Genomic DNA, 21,058 nt, shown 5'->3' with positions numbered 1-21,058 from the left:
TTTACAGTGGTACCTTGGTTTACAACCATAATCCGTTCTGGAGGTCTGTTTGTAAACCAAAACAGGTTAAACCCAAGGCACGCTTTTGCTAATGGGGCATCCAAAAATTTTTTGTTCGTAATCCAAAAAAAAACCCAAAAAGGGTTGTAATCCAAAAGAAGTTTGCAAACTGGGACACGCACTTCTGGGTTTGACATGTTTGTAATCCAAAATGTATGCAAACCAGACTGTTTGCAAACCAAGGTACCACTGTATTAATTTGAAAATGTACAGAATATTCCAAGGTGACCTTCCAGATACAATAAAATCAGTTAATGAATATCTATAAAACATAACTAAAAGCATCAGTAAAGCATCAGTAGATATTGGTTGGTTTAAATAAAAGTTCATGATGAGAAGTCCTGCCTAAGTAGTAAAGGTAAAGGGACCCCTGACCATTAGGTCCAGTTGCGGACGACTCGGGTTGTGGTGCTCATCTCACTTTACTGGCCGAGGGAGCCGCATGGAAATGCAGTTTACCTTCCAAAAAGAAGGGAGGGATGGTTCCTGACAAATCTCTACAGGCAGCGAGTTCCACAGGGCAGCAGGGACTGTTACTCTAAGGCCAACTGAACCCCAAGGGCCAAAGTGCCCCATCAGAGGATCTCTGGGATTGAGGTGGAGGATCGAATGCAACAGAATACAGAGCAATTGCACTGAGAGGCTGTCATGTCCAACAGACCTCAAACAGCAGTTGCATCCCTCCCACTTCTATGGTAACTCTCAAACTGCACTTTCAGCAAACACTGGAAACTACAGTGGTACCTCTGGTTGCGAACGGGATCCATTCCGGAGGACCGCTTCTGCGCATGCACACCGAAACCCAGAAAAATATTTCCAGGTTAGCTGCGTTCATATCCCAAAGTTTACGTATCCAGAGGGATATGTAAGCAGAGGTACGACTGTAACTGCTAATCCTACTATTGGAGCATAGTGGAGCTACTTGTTCAGTTCATATGGAGTGCCAGTGATGCTCCAAAGGCCTAGCTAGGCCCACATGAACTGAGTGGGCATCCTGAAGCCTCGAAAACATGCAGGGATGGCATGACAGAAACTTGGGGTTCCTCAGCCCAATTATATATGGAAAACATCCCTTAGGAAGTTGGGGGGGGGAGGCAAAATCACTGTTTTAAGATATTTCTATTATTAAAATTCTTTTTTTTTTTACTGAATTTATACCCCACCCTTCCTCCCCAAGGAGTCCAGGGTAGCAAACAGATACACAGTTTAAAAACAAAAGGAAAGTGGTGGTGCTTTTACAATCATGTCTCTGCTAACTAGCTTTCTGTTGAAATTCTCTCTCTCTCTCTCTCTCTCTCTTTCTTTCTTTCTTATTGATTGAATTTATATATCGCCCTATACCCGGAGGTCTCATGGCGGCTCACAGAAAAGATCACAATATATAAAATAACAATAACCCAATAACACCTCCCCAAAAGAGCCACCTTTTAAAAGAGTATAGGATGTCAATCAGATCAACCAAAGGCCTGGTTTAAAAAGTTAACATTTTTGCCTGGCGCCTAAAGGTGTATAATGAATGTTCTTAAGGAGACTGTGGCCCTCTGAAACATTAAGCCAGAAATAACCATTTGTTCCATTTTGTGATTTCAAGAATGAACAGAAGTAAAAACACTGCTATGCAGAGCTCAGGCCAAAAGCCAGGGTCAAGGAGTGCTCTTTCAGAGGTCCCCATGGGCAAGTCCATGCTGCTAACTTTGGGCTAACTCATGGAGAAGGCGGAAGGGTGGCTGTTTGAGCAGGCCTTGCGCCAAGCCAGCCTCTCAGATCAGCCACTCAGCTGCAGCCATGTCCCAACATCGGTTCCAGTTCCCACAACTGCTTGATATAATGTGGGATATTTTTTTTAAAAGCATCCTAGGAATGTTAAAAATATATGATCAAGGCAGTGGGAAGTGGGAGGTCATGCTAGGGGGGAGGGGGGCAATCCCTTGGGTAATTTTTGTATTTTCCATCTACCCTTTCATTAATAGTTAACACAGCATTGCTGGATGTGGAGAGAGAGAAGGGCCACAAATCACACCCAAGCAGACCCTATGCCATGGCATTATAAACAAAAAGTTCTGTAGCTATCCAGTAACAAATAAATATAGTAGTAAGTTTCATATGACTGCCCATCGACAAACATTCCCTGGGGGGCTCGCAAATATTATGGTATCAAAAATGCAACACAATAGTTAAAATCAATAAAAAACAATAAAAGACAGCAAAATATTTCCTTCTAACAGAGACAGCATAAACTGATTACAGCTTCTGTTGAAATGCAGTCATAACAGTTCAAGGTTAATTTTACTACAAAACCCTGCAGCAAGAAAAAACAGAATTCAGCCACCTGGTTGCTCAGGACCTTTAAAAATGTAGTAATTTATGTCCTCTCCTTCCACCATGGAGCTTAGGGTGGTGCTCATGGCTCTCCCTATGCCCTCTCATTTTATCCTCCTAACAACCCTGTGAGGCACGCTAGGCTGAAAGGGTGGCTGGCCCATGATCACCTAGCGGGCTTCATGACAGACCAGGGGGATTTGAACTCAAGTCTCCCCAGTCCAAATCCCATACTCTAATCAAAACACAATACTAGCACAAACGTCTTAGGCAAACCGTTGGTCTACTATTGGCTTCTGCCAACCGTTCAGGTATCTGAAAACTCACCCCTTTCCTTATTTTTCTTTCCTCTAGGAGGAATGTGTGTCATTCTTTTGGCTTTTCCATATACTATATATAGGACTTCCAATAACATTTTGATTAAGTCCCTTACCAAATATACACTAGTAAGCCCAGTGCTCATGGAATGTGCAGATGTCCTACAACTCCCATCAGCCGCAGCATCATATGGTCATGGTGACTGGGGCTAATGGAAGTTCTAGTTCAAAACAGCTGGAGCGCGTAATTAAAAATGGAGGAAAATTAAACATATACCCTCTAATCTCTTGCATCTCTACCTGCTAACCCCCTTCCCTTTATATGAACTGTCTGTCCATTAGTCTACCCATCTCTGCCTACCTGTCCCCCCCCCCCGCCTCGGCGGCACCGCTGAGGCATCTACAGAAGCCCTAGAGAAGTTCTTAAAACACAGGCTAGAAGTGACACAAATGACCACCTAATCCAAACGCTCTGTAAAAGCCACCAGCCAACAAAGCCTGATCAGCTCAGCGACCCAACAATACCCAGGAATCACCACTGCCACAACTCCTAACCATCACACGCCCAACCCCAAGAGGATGCCAAGCCAACCTCAAACCAAAACCATCAGGGAGACCGAGATGACACCAACCAGGGAGATGGCAAACAATGCTAAGATGGTAACTCCCCTTCAAGATGATGACCACCCAATAACGAAACGAGATCTAAGGGAAATGGAAGCACGATTAGAAGAAACACTGAAGGCCACAATGGCTCCCATGCAGGTACTAATCAACAATCTAACCTCCAAAGTGGAAGCTCTAGAGAACAAGAACCAAATGCAAGAAAGAATAATAGAACAATACCGGGAGGAGAATGCACGTGTGAACAAGAAACTGGACGAACTGGTAAACCAAATGGAAGCAGAACACAACGAGATGAAAATTAAGCAAGCCGACCTTGAAGACCGCAATAGACGTTGTAACATCCGCTTCCGCAACTTTCCTGAAAAAACAGAGGAGGAAAGCCCAGCAGACCTAATTATACGCTGGCTGAAAAACACAATCCCAAGCCTGAAACTTGAGGCAGATGACTTGGAGAGGGCTCACAGAGCCCTAAAACCTATGCCAAAACCCAGTGCCCCCCCAAGAGACATCATTGTATGCTTCACACGCTACCAAAAGAAGGAAGAGATATGGCACCGACTCAGAAACTCAAGCAACCTTCGATATGGAGAAACCCCCATTCTGGCCCTACAGGACCTATCTCAGGATACCCTAAACCGGAGGAAAAGCCTGCGCCCATGCACCCAGCGTCTCCAACAAGCAGGGATCAAATACCGATGGGGCTTCCCCTTCCGCCTCATTGTAACAACGAACACAACACAACACATGGCTACCAACATACCTGAGGCCCTGCAACTACTAAAGAACCTTGAACTTGACCTCCCGCCAGAATGGAAACCGACAAACCCACCAAGTGACAGCCCCAACCACAAGGAAACAACAGCAAACAGCTGGACAACGGTACAGAAGAAAAAGATACAACAGAAGCGGCGCAACAACGCAAACCAATACAGGCAAGCATCATGCTCAGAACCGTCCCGCCGGCCATACGACACAAGAAACCAGACCAAGATCAACCAAACCAACTCATCGCAGATGGACAACCCTACAACAACAACAACCCCAGCCGAAAGAAGCAACCAGGAAAAAACCACAAACTGAAGGACTGGTGATTTCCCCCCCCCTTTCCCCCCCAAAAAACATAGATTTAGTTAACACCATCAACATCCCCCCCAGCCCCGCACCCCCACAGAAATCCCCACCCCAACACCAGTCCAGACGACCTCAACCACATTCCCCATCACCCACACCTTCAACATCCTCATACTCCATACTAAGGAAAAACAACTCCAACCTTAATAACACAATCCACAATCAGGCTAAAATCTGATACCCAACCAGCACTATGGTGGCACCAGAGCGTACCAACACCCACATCCCCACCCCAACACACCAACAATGTTGCTTATAACACTGGCAACATTGCTTATGAACCTTATACCTGACAGCAACACTACAAAGTCACTTCACACTGTCTCGCTGATCACCCCCTATCGCAAACAACAGGGGGGATGGCCTGTCCTTGAACACGGCCTTCCACACCAGCTGAGACCTAGGACCAACTGGCTAAATGCCAGATGGCCTAAAATACCCCAAACAAACACCTATATGACTACATATAGGAAACTCCCTACAACTTACCCCCTACTCTTTAACCCAAATCTCACTCTAATCCTACTAGCCCCCCACCCACCACACCCTAGGTCAGCGCAACCCCACTGGCTCTTTAAACAACACAAAGAGAGAGACACAAGACAACCCGAACGGGTTGGCAGGGAATCGCCCCACATAATAGATAAACAAAATGGCTAACCTAAAAGCAATTACATTAAACGTGAGGGGGCTGGGAAACCCCATCAAAAGAAAACGCATCACCTCATACATAAACACCATGAAACCACACATCATCTTCCTACAAGAAATACACAATCCACCCAAAGGCAGCAAACTCCTGAGCGACCCCCGCTTTAGTCAACAGTGGGTCGCACGAGGCTCAGGGAAAGCCCGTGGTGTAGCCATAATACTCAGTAGGGACCTGAACTTCACTGCCACAACAGTCCTCAAGGACAAAAAAGGCAGATTCATTTTCGCTAAAGGGACACTAGATGGCAAAATCAAACTGACAATCGGCTCCATATATGCCCCAAACACGAAACAACTAGAATTCTTCCAGAAAACACTAAACAAATTCCTCTCCTTCTCTGAAGGGGAAGCAATCCTAGGAGGGGACCTCAATCTAAATATGAAAGGTATATCCCTGAAAGATATCCACCCCACAACCCCATGGGCAACCTTCCTCCGAAGGAAACCCCCAACAACCAGGAACTCTTACAAGTTACTAAAAATGCTAAAAAACAGGGGTCTCTACGACATTTGGGGTGAGCAAAACCCGGGAGACATCAGCCATACATTCCAATCGGGACGCCATGATACAGTGTCCAGACTGGACAGCATTCTACTCACACAGGGTCTGATTCCCTCAGTAGAATCAACAAACATAGGTAACATTAAAATCACAGACCACGCCCCAGTAGAAGTCACTGTTAAAATAGGAGAAGGAACACAAACCACCTCATCATGGTCCTTCAGTCCCATCCTAACTACAAACAAACAAATTAGAGAGAGTCTCACAAAAACCCTCCAAAACTACTTCAAAGAAAACGATGTAAACAATACAACAACCCCCCTCCTATGGGACGCAATGAAAGCGGTCACCAGAGGAGCTTGCATAAAAGAGAAAACATTCCTTAAAAAACAAACCTCCTCAAAAATTAGCAAAATAGAACAAGACATCACAGTCCTCTTATCACGCTACAAACAAACAGGATCTAAAAAACTCCTCAAACTTATAGAACAGAAAAGGAGAGAACTAGACTCCTTAGAAATCAACAAAACAATGATCAACATTCTATACTCTAAACAACGTTTCTATGAATATGGAGGGAAAAACTCCAGATTACTAGCAAATAGATGTAGGAAAAAAGCACTCAAAACAAGAATACACTGCATCACCAAAAAAGACGGCAACATAACATTCTCCCCCAAAGAAATAATTTCAGAATTTGCAGAATTTTACTCCAACCTATACACCTCCCATAACCCACCAGAGAGGGAAATCAAAAAATTTCTAGCAGGACTGACCATGCCTACCCTAACTGATGAGGAACAGGAATTCATGGATAGCCCTATCACCCCAGAGGAAATAGATGTGGTCCTCAAAAACTTGAAACCACACAAAGCCCCAGGCCCAGACGGCTTCACAGCAGAATTCTATAAGAAATTCAAAGAACCCTTGATGCCCTACATGACCCGCCTATTCAACGACATCATAAAAGGGGGCCCCATCCCCAAAACCTGGACCCACTCCAAAATAGTCTCCATCCCAAAACCACTAAAAGACAGCCTCAAAGTAGAATCATACCGCCCAATCTCATTAATAAACCAAGACTACAAGATATTCACATCAATCTTGGCCAACCGCCTAAAAATCTTCCTACACAAGTTAATAGCCCCAGACCAGACTGGCTTTGTCCCTGGCCGTAATATAACAGACCCCATCAGGAAACTACTGAACCTCATCGAACACAGCAAGGCAACCAAACTCCCATTGACAATTATGTCCCTAGACATCCTCAAAGCCTTTGATTGCTTGGAGTGGAAATACATACTAGCAGTACTAACTAACATGAAATTTGGCCCCAACTTCCTACAAATCCTCAAACAAATATACTCCCAAGCCTCAGCAAAATGCAGAACTAACAATATGGATTCTAACACTATAGCTATCCAAAGAGGCACGAAACAAGGATGCCCACTGTCTCCCTTCTTATTTATCCTGGCTCTGGAACCCCTAGCAATCCGCATCCGAGCAGCCACAGACATCAAGGGAGTGGAAATAAAAGGCAGGACCTATAAATTAGGGCTCTTTGCAGATGACCTAATGGTCACAACACCAGACCCCGTAAGCACAGCAACCTCCCTAATCAGAGAACTCAACGCATTTGCAATGGTGTCGGGCCTACAGGTAAATTTCACAAAGTCAGAAGCTATGTGCTTCAATACCCCTCCTCACACCCAAAAAGAACTCACGAAGGTCACCAAAATAAAACTTTGCCACACCAAGTTCAGATACCTAGGGGTACAAATAACCAGAAACCTCAATAAATTGTACCTCCACAACTACAAGCCCCTGTGGCGACAAATTAACAAAGACCTAAAGAGATGGAATAACATGAACCTCACTCTCTCAGACAAAATAGCCATGATCAAAATGATCACACTCCCAAAACTAACCTACCTATTCCAAACCCTCCCAATCTGGATCCCCTCAACCCAACTTCACAGTTGGCAGAGAAAACTACACTCTTTCATCTTCTCACATAAAAAACCAAGAATAAGCCCCAAATACCTGCACCTCCCCACCTCAGAAGGAGGATGGGGAATCCCCAACATAGAAGCATATTACAACGCCAACCAAATACGCCATATAATCCCATATATACTAGAAGATGAGACAAAACAATGGGTACACCTAGAGAAGGACACAATTGAAAACACCTGCACCACAACATACCCACTCCTCCCAAACAAACTAAAGAAAATTCCCACAACACTTAACAGGTACACACAGACCATGCTCAAAGCATGGAAAACACAAATAGGCAAACTATCCCCAACCCCATCCCCACTAATCCCTCTGGCATACCACCCATTATTCCACCATGCAGCACAAAACCTCAAGATAAAAACCTGGCGAACCAAAGGCTTGTATCGCCTAATAGACTTTTATAAAAATAACAAACCCTTGTCAACACAAGAAATACAAGACAAACTAGAAGACACCCAAATGCCCTGGTTAACACAACACCAACTACATGCCCTCTTAAACAACCCAACAGTAAAATCAGCAGCAACTAGGCCCCTGACAACCTTCGAAAACCTCCTTCTAACAACAAAGGGAAACGGTAAAGGGATGGTATCCGCAATATACAAAATACTACTCCAAAATCTCGGAAATCCCCTAGACGCAATCAAAAATCAATGGGAGAATGACATAGGCTATGAGATAAACCCCACTCAATGGACCAGAATGTGGTCTAAACCCCCCTTTAAATCCATATCAACGAAAAGAAAAGAACTCACACTGAAACTCACCTACAGGTGGTACCTAACACCAAGGAAACTAGCGCTAATACACCCAGGAACCTCACCAAAATGCTGGAGAGGGTGCACCTCCACAGGCACATACTTCCACATGTGGTGGGAGTGTCCCAAAATCCAACTGTTCTGGACAACAGCCATACAAGAAATTTGTAAAATAACTAAGCAAGTAATAGACACCACCCCAGAATTGGCCCTACTAAACATCTTCCAAGACAACAATGCCCATTTACACCACAAAGAACTCATAACCCACCTGCTCTCAGCAGCCAGAAACACCATAACCAGACACTGGAGAGACCTGTCAGGAGTAAGCATGGACCAATGGTATCAAATAGTATGGGAAACAGCCCTACTAGAAAAATTAACTAATAAACTGAAACTGACACGGGGACAAACAGAAGAAGATGCCTTCACCCCGGTATGGCTCCCCTTTATCACACACACAGCCCAACAGGACAATGACAATAATCCACCAACAGCATACAAATCAATATGGCTAACCTGATCCAAAACACCCACCCACCTCACTCACACACGAAAACAAAGATCACCACAGCCAATCACAAGCAAACAATCACACCCTAGGCCAACCCCAACCTCTCTCACCACCAAAGGAACACAAGTGAACAACAAAAGCACGCTGACACCAAACTCTACATACATTAAACATAATAGAAACACCGCCACCCAATCCCACCCTTATCCATCTTCCCTCTCTCCACCCCCCCTTCTTTTTTCTCTCCTTTTTTATTTTTATTTTTATTTTTATTTTCTTCTCCCCCTAATGCCTCAACAAATGAAACAGATTTGTAAAAATGTTACATGGGGAAAAAATATATATGAGGCACTACACTTCTGTAAAACAAGAAAATCCTTAATAAAATATTAAAAAAAAAAAAAAAAAAAAAACAGCTGGAGCGCACCAGGTTCACAAAGCCACACTGATCAAAACTAGGGAGATGTGTATGGTGGAAGCAATGTGCACAGGTGGCCTCAATTTATTAATTCGTTTATTCGTCCACTCACTCACTCATTAGGCATTTATCCATGCACCGTGACAACTGCTCTCTGGCTAATGAAAAAACATGCTTTAAAAAGTTAAAAATCACAAAATCCATGTACAGTGGTACCTCAGTTTAAGAACAGCCCTGTTTACGTACTATTCGGTATACAAACTCTGCAAAACCGGAAGTAGTGTTCCAGTTAGCGAACTTTACCTCGGTCTATGAACGGAAGCTGAACAGTAGAAGGGCAGGCCTCATTAGGGAAAGCGCGCCTCAGTTTAAGAACGGCTTTGGTTTAAGAACGGACTTCCGGAATGGATTAAGTTTGTAAATCAAGGTACCACTGTAAAACTGTATCAACAAGACAAGGGGGAGGATGGATTTTTAATTGTAAAAAACTTCTTTAAATCTTTTTACCAAACAACCCCCCCAACAAATCCTCATAAATAAAATTCTTTTTTAGAAGCACTAACACTAAAACATCTGCTTTATTTTATGCCATTTGATTTTGATTTTGTTGCTTATATGCTGTTTTATTGCATGCCACTCTGAAATTGTTTTTCCCATGAAAAAGGATAGAAATATAATAAATAAATGCACACATACATACATACATACATACATACAGTCATTTTTAATCAGAGAAGTCTACAAACCATGACAAGCAGCCATGCAAGTCCTACAAAGTTATACAACCATATTAGCAACCACCCAGCAAAATGCAACAGATTTAAAAAACAGAGTTTAAAAGGCACGTGAAAATAATAATAATAATAATTTCCTTGTGTCAAAGAGTCATTAAAATAGGTGCTGGGACAACCCCTCTGCAGAAGGTACTCCAAAACTGAGAGGCTGCTCCTGAGAAGGCCCTTATCACCTTAAATATTCTCCAGTATCTGTGCAGGTAGATCTCATCTTAGGTTGATTTTATATGCGTGATCACAGCTTTATGCCGATAACAGGAAAATAAATATATGGGATAGAAGAACAGGGAAACCCCCTGGAAGGGTCTTCTGAGATCTCACAAAATCTCACAAGACCTTGTTGGAGCCTTACAGGACCTTCCAGAGACCTCATGCAACTCAGAGGTGGTTTTAGGGTAGCATGATTGGTTCAGTCGCACTGAATGCTGCACTGTAGGGGGTGCTACAACAATGCTGTAGCATGGAGCACGAGAAAGGGTCGGGAGCAGGGAGAGAGCCAAATATTAAGGTGTCTCAGAGCACTGCTGAAATTTGAGAGCCCAAAGTCTGCTACTGCACACCATTCCCAGTTCCTGGTAAGCAAGGAGGGCAGTTTAAAAAAGCTCCACGTCTTGCGTGGGGGGCAAGGCCTGCTCAATGCAGGCTTTAGACACATAGAGTTCCAGGAGTCATTCGGGCTTTGCACAATTTTGCTTATATACAGAATAGCCAGGAATGTAATCCCTGCATGTAATGAGACCTGCCCAGACACTTTTGAAACATAGCAATAAAAATGAAGCATCACTTTCCAGCTGAAAGTTGACTGCCACAGGTATTCTGCTCTACAATGGGTTAAGTAGAGCACCAGTCGCCTAACTTCTGGTGAGTCACAGCATCACTACTTTTGCAGTCCATTATAACCTGCGGATTCCCCAAGTATTCCAAATTTTCGCCTTCATTTTACACATTTAGACCTTCAATTCATCAAAATGCCATGCACGCAGTGAAGGGACCCCAAGGGGCAGACCTCAAAATCCAACAGGGACACAAGTTAAGGCATTTTTTTTTGCAAGAGGCCATAAAAGCACGTGACTTACCACAAGAGCAGCATGTAAAGCAGTTGGTGTGGTAGAGGTTCCCCATGGCCTGGCAAGCCTGGCTGGCCCCGTATACCCCCTTTCCGCACTTGATACAAATGCCTATGGAGAAGAGAGAGAAGGAAAATTAGAACCCAGTAGAAATCCAGCTAACAGCTGCAAACGCCTAACCAGCAGGCACTACCAACCCATGAAGCCAATTGTTATATATTTAATTGCATTTTGATCCCACCTTTTTTCTCCAAGGAGCTCAAGGTGGTCAACATGGTTCTCCCCCACCTCATTTAATCCCCACAACAACCCTTTGAGGTAGGTTAAGCTAAGAGGCAGTGACCCAAGGCCCAAGGTCACCTAGGGTGCTTCATGGCCAAGTAGGGATTTGAAACCCCGTTTCTCCCAGGTCCTAGTCTGACACTATCCACTACACGAGTGCTCTCCAACTTTGGGTCCCCACAAGCTGTTGGACTACAACTCCTATCATTCCCAGCCAGTTTAGCCAGTGGTCAGAGATTATGGGAGTTGTAGTCCAACAACATATGGGGAACCAACACTGCACTATCCCACACAGGCTCTCAGTCATGTATTTCAGCATGGAAAGTTGCAACTATTAAGTGCTAGAAACTGCTCCCCCCTTTGTTCCTTAAGATGAAAAGAAAAGTCAGCACAACACACACAAAATCTAAATTTACAAAAATTGAATTCTGAGAGGGGTAGCCAATGCCGCTAAAGACAGAATCAGGATTCTAGATGATCTTAAGAGATTGGAGAACTGGGCCCCAACTAACAAAATGAATTGCAATACGGACGAATGTAAGAATAAGATGGGGGACACCTCGCATGCCAGCAGTAAATGTGAAAAGGATCCAGAGGTTTAGTAGACAAGGTTAACGTGAGTCAACCATGTGATGCAGCAGCAAAAAAAGGCCAATGCTATTTTAGGCTACATCAACAGAAGTATAGTGTCCAGATCAAGAAATAATAGTACCACTCTCTTCTACCTTGGTCAGACCACACCTGGAATACTGTGTCCAATTCTGGGTGCCACAATTTAAGAAGGATGTTGACAATGGCTTCAAGTTACACAATAGGAGATTCTGACATCAGGAAGACCTTTCTGCTGGGAAGAGATGTTCTGACAGTGGACCCATGAGAGGTGGTGGACCCTACTTTCTTGGAGTTTTTAAAGCAAAGGTTGGATGGCCATCTGGCATATATAATCTAGTTGCAGGGGGCTGGAGTCCCTTACAATTCTATGATTCATGGCTCAGCCTATCTGCTCAAAACAGAACTTGCACGCCACAGACATGGGGGAGTAGGGCTGAGGCAGAGCTGTGTCATTTTGCAACACCATCTATCTATGTATGGAGCGTTTCAGGCTAACATAAACAAAGACATACTGGCCCTATCTTGAGATTCCAACTGTAGGAGAGGCCACTGGCGGAATTAGCAGATGCAGCAAAGAGGGCTTGGTCTTCATTTCAGCTGAGGTGGAGGGGCAAAGGTGTAGTCAGCCAAAAGGATGGAAGAGGTGGCTTTGAAGAAAGGCTGGAAGAACATGGATGTCCTGGGAGAAGTTCTAGGCGTAAGGGACACCAAGGGAGAGTCAGAATATTGAAGGAGAGGAGGGCTTTTGTAGGAGTATAAGGTAGAAATATTGGGGAAAGCATGACTGGGAAAAGCTACCAAGACACTGGTTGGTTCTGTTCCTTTCTGTAGGGGTGGTGGGCTTATTAGAAACAACCCATCCCAAGAAGCCAATTGAATCCAAAAGATTCCCAAGAGCCCTTAGGGAGTTTCCACCAGGTATGGCGTCAGCAGCCCTAGCCATTCTGTGGGAGGTGACACCATTGCTCCTAAGTGGACTCTTGTTATAAAGAGAGTAATTGACAGTTGACTGCAATACAAGTTGAATGTTCATAAACTCAGTAAACTGCAGTTGAAACCCACTTTACAGCTTGGCACATGCAACTGGCACATATACTGATACATACAGGAGCTTTCGCTGTTGTGTTTCTCTGCATTGTGGAGTGTCCTTCCCCAACCTTGGAAGGACGGATGGTGATGAGTCTAAAGGGATTCCACCATCAAGTAAAAATAATCTTCTTGTTCCATGAAGTTGGGAGTAAAATAGTAAAAGCACCCTGTGGTTTTAGTATTCCTATGTTGCTGTTGTTGGTAGTTTATCTGGCTGGTTACACCATTGTGGTGTATTTGAAGTACAGTGGTACCTCTGGTTACGTACTTAATTCATTCCGGAGGTCCGTTCTTAACCTGAAACACCACTTTAGCTAATGGGGCCTCCCACTGCTGCAGCGCCACTGTGCGATTTCTGTTCTCATCCTGAAGCAAAGTTCTTAACCCGAGGTACTATTTCTGGGTTAGCGGAGTCTGTAACCTGAAGCGTCTGTAACCTGAAGCGTCTGTAACCCGAGGTACCACTGTATTGCTAGAAACTGCCCCACTCTACAATTTTAGAAAATAATAATACTACATTACACATATCTACCATCATGTCTAACGACCCAGGTAGCAATGGAAGCAATGGAAATGAGATCTTCCAAAAGGAGGTGTTTATAATTCCCAAAGAGGAATATGCAATACATACTGCGTAGAACAGCCCAGGAAATGTCACCATACAATTACACTGGAGCACAGTAGTGTATAAGCAGCACTGCTCAATGCTGCCTCAGCTGAAGTTTTTGCCCTATTAACTAAGTTTATTTTTGGCCATGCAAACAGCTCTTTTAGAGCCCTCTGGCACCTCGCTGCCGCCATCTGCACTCTTTCAGAATCTGAGCACATCACTGACTGACTGACTGCTGCTGCTGACATTTCAAGCCAGGAGAAACAACCCCTTTGATTCTCCTGTTCTCATTCCAAAGATGGCAGAAGTCCATTTCCTTGCCTTTTGAGAGCTCATTCACAAACACAGCTAGATGCTGCCCATCCTTTTGCAAATTCATTGACAGTGCTCTCTCTCCTGGGAAACACTGTGGCATGAGGATCTGTTGCCCATTACCCCTGCTTCCAAAGCCATTAGTCCAACGGGAGCAGATCACTGGCAATTTCAATTCATTTCACCAAAAAACACAGCACTGAACAGCTGCCAGGTTGAAAATTATGTAGCTTAAGCAAGGTGTATTATAAATAATATAACAGGGATGTACTGCCCACCCTGCTGCACATCCTAAGTGATCAGGTGGAGGTAATCTCAAATGTGGTATTAGAAAACCCTCTCATGGTGGTTATTGTAGAACTTGTATATTCACACTGATTCATGTTATAGGCTTTAACAACAGCAGCAGTGTTCCAGCTTTTTAGTTCTGGACAGCATTTCATACTGTAAACAGAGGCAGTCTTTGGAATAAGGCACAACCATAGACCAAACATTATGTGTGTCAGTTCAACAACTATACAGAAGGATCTTTTACTACTAAATCAATTAAGGATGCATTCAGATGTGGGGAATATTGCATTAGTTTTTCTGATGATAATGCTCTGCACTTCTGTCGTCCTGTTTACAAATGTTCCTCTCACACTGCAGTACCTATTGTGATATGAAACTGGGACTGTTCAACTAGTATGCCAGCATGTCACATTGAATTTCACACCAGTGGGTGTGGTATGAAACAATAATGAACATCACTGGAAAACGTCACCCACTCTCATCCCTTCCACACATGCACGCTTCTTCTGTTCACCCATGAAAACAGCAGGAAAAAACTGTATGCTGGTATACCACCTCAAATTTCACTATTTTACTCCCATGATTTTCAGGGTTAAGAGGACTGCAAATTGATATTTTCTGGAATCAAATAACATGGAAATGAACATGTGCAACATCCTGTTAGTTCAAATATAATGTGGAAACCTAAGAGTTAGGGAAACTTTGGGGAAATTGAACAACAGTCTATCAGAGGAATAAAACAAGGTTGCCTAATGGCAATTATCCTGTTTAATAATTATATAAATGACATAGTCCATATACTGGAAACAGAGGATGTGGGCTCACCTGTTTACATACGGCAGAAAGGTTTAGAATTTAATGTATGCAGATAAACTAGTGTTAATATCTCTTACCTGGTTAGGTGTGAAGAAACTACTTAAGAAAGATTCTAGTATATTACAAAGAAGATAATTATATTGAATCCAAAATAATGTTATTTGGACACTGCTCACCAGAACATAGATGAGCACACAATAGAACAAGTTTATATGTGCAAGAATTTGGGTATTCCCTTTGAAGAGAATTTATACAGTACTGGAAAGCACACTGGGAGTCTAGCCAAGCAAGTGAGTGGAGCAATACAAAGGTTTCCCTCTACCCCCCACCCAACACAAAAGAGTAAGAGAAGTCAACCCCTGCTTTGAAAACATTTCAAGCCAAGGTGATTTCCCAACTGCTGTAGGGCTCAGAGATGGGACGGGGGAATAAAATGTGGATTAAACTACTAGAAATAGAACAGATTTTTTTTTAAACGAAGACTGTTAGGTCCCTCACCTCCCAGAATGCCAGCCTCTGTCCCTTGGCCATAGATGAACTGGGCCACCACTGAATTAGGACAGAAGTGGCACTATTGAAATCTCATAAGCATATATACCTCTCATCAGAAGAATGGGACATCATCTTTCAAGCAATATGGAAAGTCAATGTGAAATTATTCTAAATCTATTACAAAAGCATAATCTGCCAGAATCATTTAGGCTCACTTAGACAAAAAAAGAACCAGGGAACAGGTTTTTACAACTTAGAATTAATGCAGAAACCGTCTGGCCCTGTTAAGAGCTTTTGAACTTAAACAGAGAAAGGTCTTAACTTATTTTGCATGAATAACCCTTATAGAAAATTGGTTATTTTGTCTCTCCTCCTCTGCCTCCCCACTCCCCAACCCACTTCCCACACTGTCAAGATAAAGAAAGTAAAATCCTTATGGCTGGGACCTGCCCTTTTTAAAAAGTCTACAATATACTGTATAACACCACATACAGTTATATAAATAAAATGTTTACTGATAATTTAAATAGGACTCTGAGTCTTAACATACTTAACAGAAATAAAATGCAGAGCATGCATACATATTAAGCCGGCACTAACTTTGCTTCAGGAGCAATCTAAGTTTCTTCTTCTTCTGAATAACACAACACTGCATTCTTGACAGAGATAAAGGGACGGTGAGCAGATAAAACACTGAAAGACTTGGGGACCCAGTAGCTTCTCATGTGTGACCCAGATTTGGGGAAACTGGGAATTTCTGGGGATGAGCTATTAAAATTCTTCCTTAAATCTCAGGACTATAGGCCACAATCCTCCATTCCACTGAGCATTGTGGCAGTTAAAGGAAAGGATGGTACTTCATAGTGCAGTACAGTTCAAACTGAGGCAGAAGCCGATGTTCTCAGGCTGTATGTGATTGATCATATTACTCAAGAACAAGTACATCTTTGCTTGTAACTGGGTTGTAAGGTAAAGAAGGTAAAGCACCCCTGGACTGTTAAGTCCAGTCAAAGGCGACTATGGGGTGCAGCGCTCATCTCGCTTCAGGCTGAGGGAGCCGGAGTTTGTCCACGGACAGATTTCCAGGTCATGTGGCCAGCATGACTAAACCGGTTCTGGCGCAACAAAACACTGTGACGGAAGACAGAGCACAAGGAAACGCTATTTGCCTTCCCGCCACAGCGGTACCTATTTATCTACTTGCACTGGTATGCTTTCGAACTGCTAGATTGGCAAAAGGGAGGACAGAGCAATGGGAGCTGACCCCGTTGTGTAGATTCAAACTGCCAACTTTCTGATCAGCAAGCCAAAGAGGATCAGTGGTTTAGACCGCAGTGCCACCCAGTCCCAATAACTGGGTTGTAGCTTATGCTAACTGAAGTTAGAGAAGACTCAGTTAAATTAACAGACTCGAGTTAATAATGTCCATTAATTTCCATGAGTCACAGGCTAGAAAAGGCCCTAAGAATGTCCACCATTCCATCAGCACAAGCACCACACAAAACCATTACTCAAGGGAGTCTAAAGAGGCCAGATCTAAAACAGGTCTAAAGAAATATAGAGAGGACACTAACTAGAGAATGAACCTCCCCACCCAATTCATATTTCCTCACTGATGCCTCTTGCTCTTCCCCATAGGAATGAAATAAAATCATCCACACACTGGCTCAGGGACTGGAGGCAGCATATCTCTCCACTAACTTTATATGCATGAATGGGCAAAATGTCTAGAAGTTGTGGGTGCCAAGGGCACATTCCAGCAAAGGAAAAGGCACTCGAGGGAGTTGCACAGCAAGGCCTTGGGGGGGGGGGTGTAGCCTAGGGAGTGTCCCAAGGGCCAGATTGGAGGGCCTCATTTAGCCTGCAGGCTATGGGCCCCATTCTCATGACATAAGAGGTATCCTGCTGAATCAGGCCAAAAGGCCTATCTAGCACAGCACATCCTTTCTCCAGCAGTGGCCATTGAGATGCCTGTGAAAAGCCCACAAGTTGGGCATGACTAAGGCAGCTGCCATCTTGTTTGAGCCCATCATATGGTAAGCAGGTACAGGGCCTCTGGCTGAATGCAAGGGCCTGATTGAGCCATCATAGCAAATAGCCACTAGCACACACACCCTGCATAAATTCACAGAAAAACCACCCATGTTGCTAGTCCTCACCACATAAGAAGAGCCTTCTGGATCAGGCCAGCATCCTATTCCTACAGTGTCCAACAAGATGCCTGTTGAAAACCTGCAAGCAGGACCTGACTTTGAGAGCCCTCTCCTCTCCTGTGACTTCCAGCAACTTGTACTCTCTCTGAAGTGTTACTACTGCCTCTGATTACCATGGAGGCAGAGCATAGCCGTCCTGGCTAGTAGCAGCTATTGATGGTGGCCTTACATTGCATGAATTTGTCCAATTTCGTTTTACAACCATCCAAGTTGGTAGTACATTTCACATACAGTGGTACTCAATTCTGTAACTGCAAGAATGTCACTTCATCCCACATTGCTTGGCTTGGTAGTGAAGGCATGAACAGCCTCCACTGGTTTTGTGTTAGGGGCAATGTCAAAGCTCCTTCTGTGCTACTTGCCCCGGACAAGACTAGACACTTGATAATGCAGTTGGAAAGTCATAAACATGAATGGAACAAATCCAGCAACTCATAGGATTTCTGAAAGTCACAGCTGATGGGGATGGAACAGTTGCCTGGCAGAGAATCACACCATGCTGGTGGTCTTACCAAACTTTCACTCACCCACCCAGGTTGGTCAACTTTACCCTCATCAACCCCCACAAAAGCTCAAAGCAGATAATTATGCTCCACCAAACTGCAAAGAAGTTATAGTTAGAACAGCACACCAGGGATCACGATCTAAACCAGCTTTGGAGCCTCTAATTCTGGCACAAGCTACTTCCCTTCCCAACTCCATTCTCAATGTGTAATTTGAGATTATGACACCCTGAGTGGACACAGAACCCTCCCTTATTCATGAGAGCACAGACAGCTTGGGGAAACTCTGAGCAGAGCTGCATAGATGCTGGCCCAAGTCTGGTTTCTGTATTTTGGGACTACAACATCCCATGGTCTCAATATCGAACTATTTCAGCAAATGAAAGTTCCTACTTCTTTAACCCTCAATGAGTTATCATAAAACACTTGCTTGCTCTGTGATGGTGGGGGGGCTGTATCAACTTTGTAGTAGTGAAATATTTGGTATTTGCAGATGTTTGTGTACTTTTAAGCTATGTTCCTATGGTATGGGGATTAACAGCAGGACAGCAAAAGTGGACACTGTGAGCCCTTACGGTTGCCAAGAGACTTGTGCTTCAAGCCTGGAAGGATAAATATCCACCACCAATGGTTTGAGCACCTCACCAACCTTGCTACATTTCAGTGTATAAACACTAATTTCATGTGCATATACTGTTTGGACATCCAGAGTGCTTATACCTTAACATGTATCATTTCAGGTGGCTATTGCATTATCAGTGTTAACTGACACTGTGTAGGATGTTTTTCCTGTCTTTTTAAAAATCTTTGTTTGTCCCCCTCCTTTGTTAAATTTGACACTACAGATATGTAAGCAAGCTACTCACTCAAACAAGGCATGCCCAATGCACAGAGACCACAATTAGTTTACAGCTGCCCATCATCATATATTCTATGGGGAGGCTGCATGTTACCATCTACTGATGACAAACATGCCCCACGGCTCCTTTGCTAGGGTGGGGGTCTGAGCCCAGATTCCTAGGGCAGACTCCTCATATTAGATCAGCTCCCACATAAATTTAACCATTCTAAAATCCTTTGACAGCTGTTCTGCTTCCTGGAATAGGGTTCCAACTGGGTTACACCCCATGTATTTTCCTCTGCTTCACACTGTTCCCAGGAGACAGAGATGTTTCCTGGCTCCAGCAAGTCAAGGAAAGCAAACCACTTAGGTTTTTTATTTTTCAAAAATAAAATAAAAAAAAACCTCAACAACAACCCTGACACAGTCAGATGATCTTCTTGGGAGATGCCCTCCTCCTGTTTCCTTGTAGACAGTCCAAATGTTTGAAACATCCCAAGTTATGTTATTCTTCAGATAAAGGATATTTCAAGACACAAAGAAAACACAGTAGCTTTGGCTGATTGCTAAATGAAACCACATGACTGTTGGGATAGGGCTGGGCTTAGCGGTTTGGTGTTTTTTAAAAAAATGTCCTGATGGGTTAGAGCATCTTTTCCCAGTGTTTGCTGGCTCTCACTACCAATTCCATTACTGGATGCATTCTAACAGGATTCATTTTTTTTTTATTATTAAAAAGATGGAATGAGACATCAGCAGGAAGAAAGCACTCCAGTAGGAGAAGCCAGATCTGCCACACCACATGCATATTGTAGGTTTGAGCCAGTCCACCACAGACATGGCACTTGCACACAGAGGAATCCCATAGGGCACAGCAGGCCTGCATTCAGCACACCAGGCCATGACTAAGCCTGCATGCCTGCCATTCCTTGTAACAGGAGCAGCCTGGTGTTCTAAGTACTCATACCCAGGGGAGTGGTAGGGCTGTACTATTGCTTATGGCAGCCTTCCCCAACCTGGTGCCCTTCGGATGCTGAAATCAACAACTCTCTCCATCCCTGCCCATTGGCCATGAGTGGGACCAGATCCAAGCCTTGTATCTTGAAAGGTCTGGGATATTACCTCCCCTAAGTAGGCCAACACCCAGTATTTAACATAGCATATTGAATTAATTCAACCAAAGTACTGACAGCAGCTCAGAATCAATGGGAATGCCTTCTCCAGACCAGACCAGTCTCTGCTCTGCATAAGAGGCCTTGTTAACATGGCCTGAAGATACCCACCTCATAGTGGAGCAGAGTAGGGCATTCTCCATAGTGACACCTACCTTCAGTATAGCCCCCTAAAACAGGTTTGCAGACCACATTATGAAAACGTGATGAAAGACTGTAGCTCCACAGCAGAGCACACACTTTGCACACAGATAATCCAGTTTAATCCCCAGCATCTCCATTTTAAATTCTCAAGCAGGCAGAGCATGAGAAAGCCCCCAAGGCTTTAGAGAGGTGCTGCCAGTCAGAGTGGGCGAGTCTGATCTAGATGGATTATTAGACTAATTCCCCATAAGACAACTTTTGGGTGTTTATACAGGTACGGGATAGTGTAAGATGTGATAAGTTAACTCTGCCTTAAATCTTTAAACTCAATGTGCAGCAGCTGTGAAAAAGGCAAACTCCAAGCTAGAGATCATTAGGAAAGGAATTGGGGGGGGGGGACGGGGACTGCCAATGTCAAATTTATGGTTCAATAGCATTTAG

At 43.8% G+C, this 21,058-nt stretch overlaps 1 protein-coding gene across 2 annotated transcripts in view; it reads right to left on the bottom strand.

The window, feature by feature from the left end:
* Window positions 1–21,058, bottom strand: part of WTIP (WT1 interacting protein) — a 62,970-nt gene that overhangs the window by 29,813 nt on the left and 12,099 nt on the right. For both annotated transcript variants that reach the window (XR_014222123.1, XM_082233483.1), the window contains exon 2: window positions 11,250–11,351. Coding sequence is in view for 1 of the 2 variants with exons in the window: in XM_082233483.1 (XP_082089609.1) it covers window positions 11,250–11,351 (102 nt within the window). In the remaining variant the exon portion in view is untranslated. The remainder of the gene's footprint in view (window positions 1–11,249; window positions 11,352–21,058) is intronic.

This window comes from Podarcis vaucheri, assembly GCF_965113315.1.
Source record: "Podarcis vaucheri genome assembly, chromosome: 7".
Taxonomy (NCBI): Eukaryota; Metazoa; Chordata; class Lepidosauria; order Squamata; family Lacertidae; genus Podarcis; species Podarcis vaucheri.
Note: the sequence above shows the minus strand (reverse complement) of the source record. Positions and strands in the feature narration are given on the sequence as shown.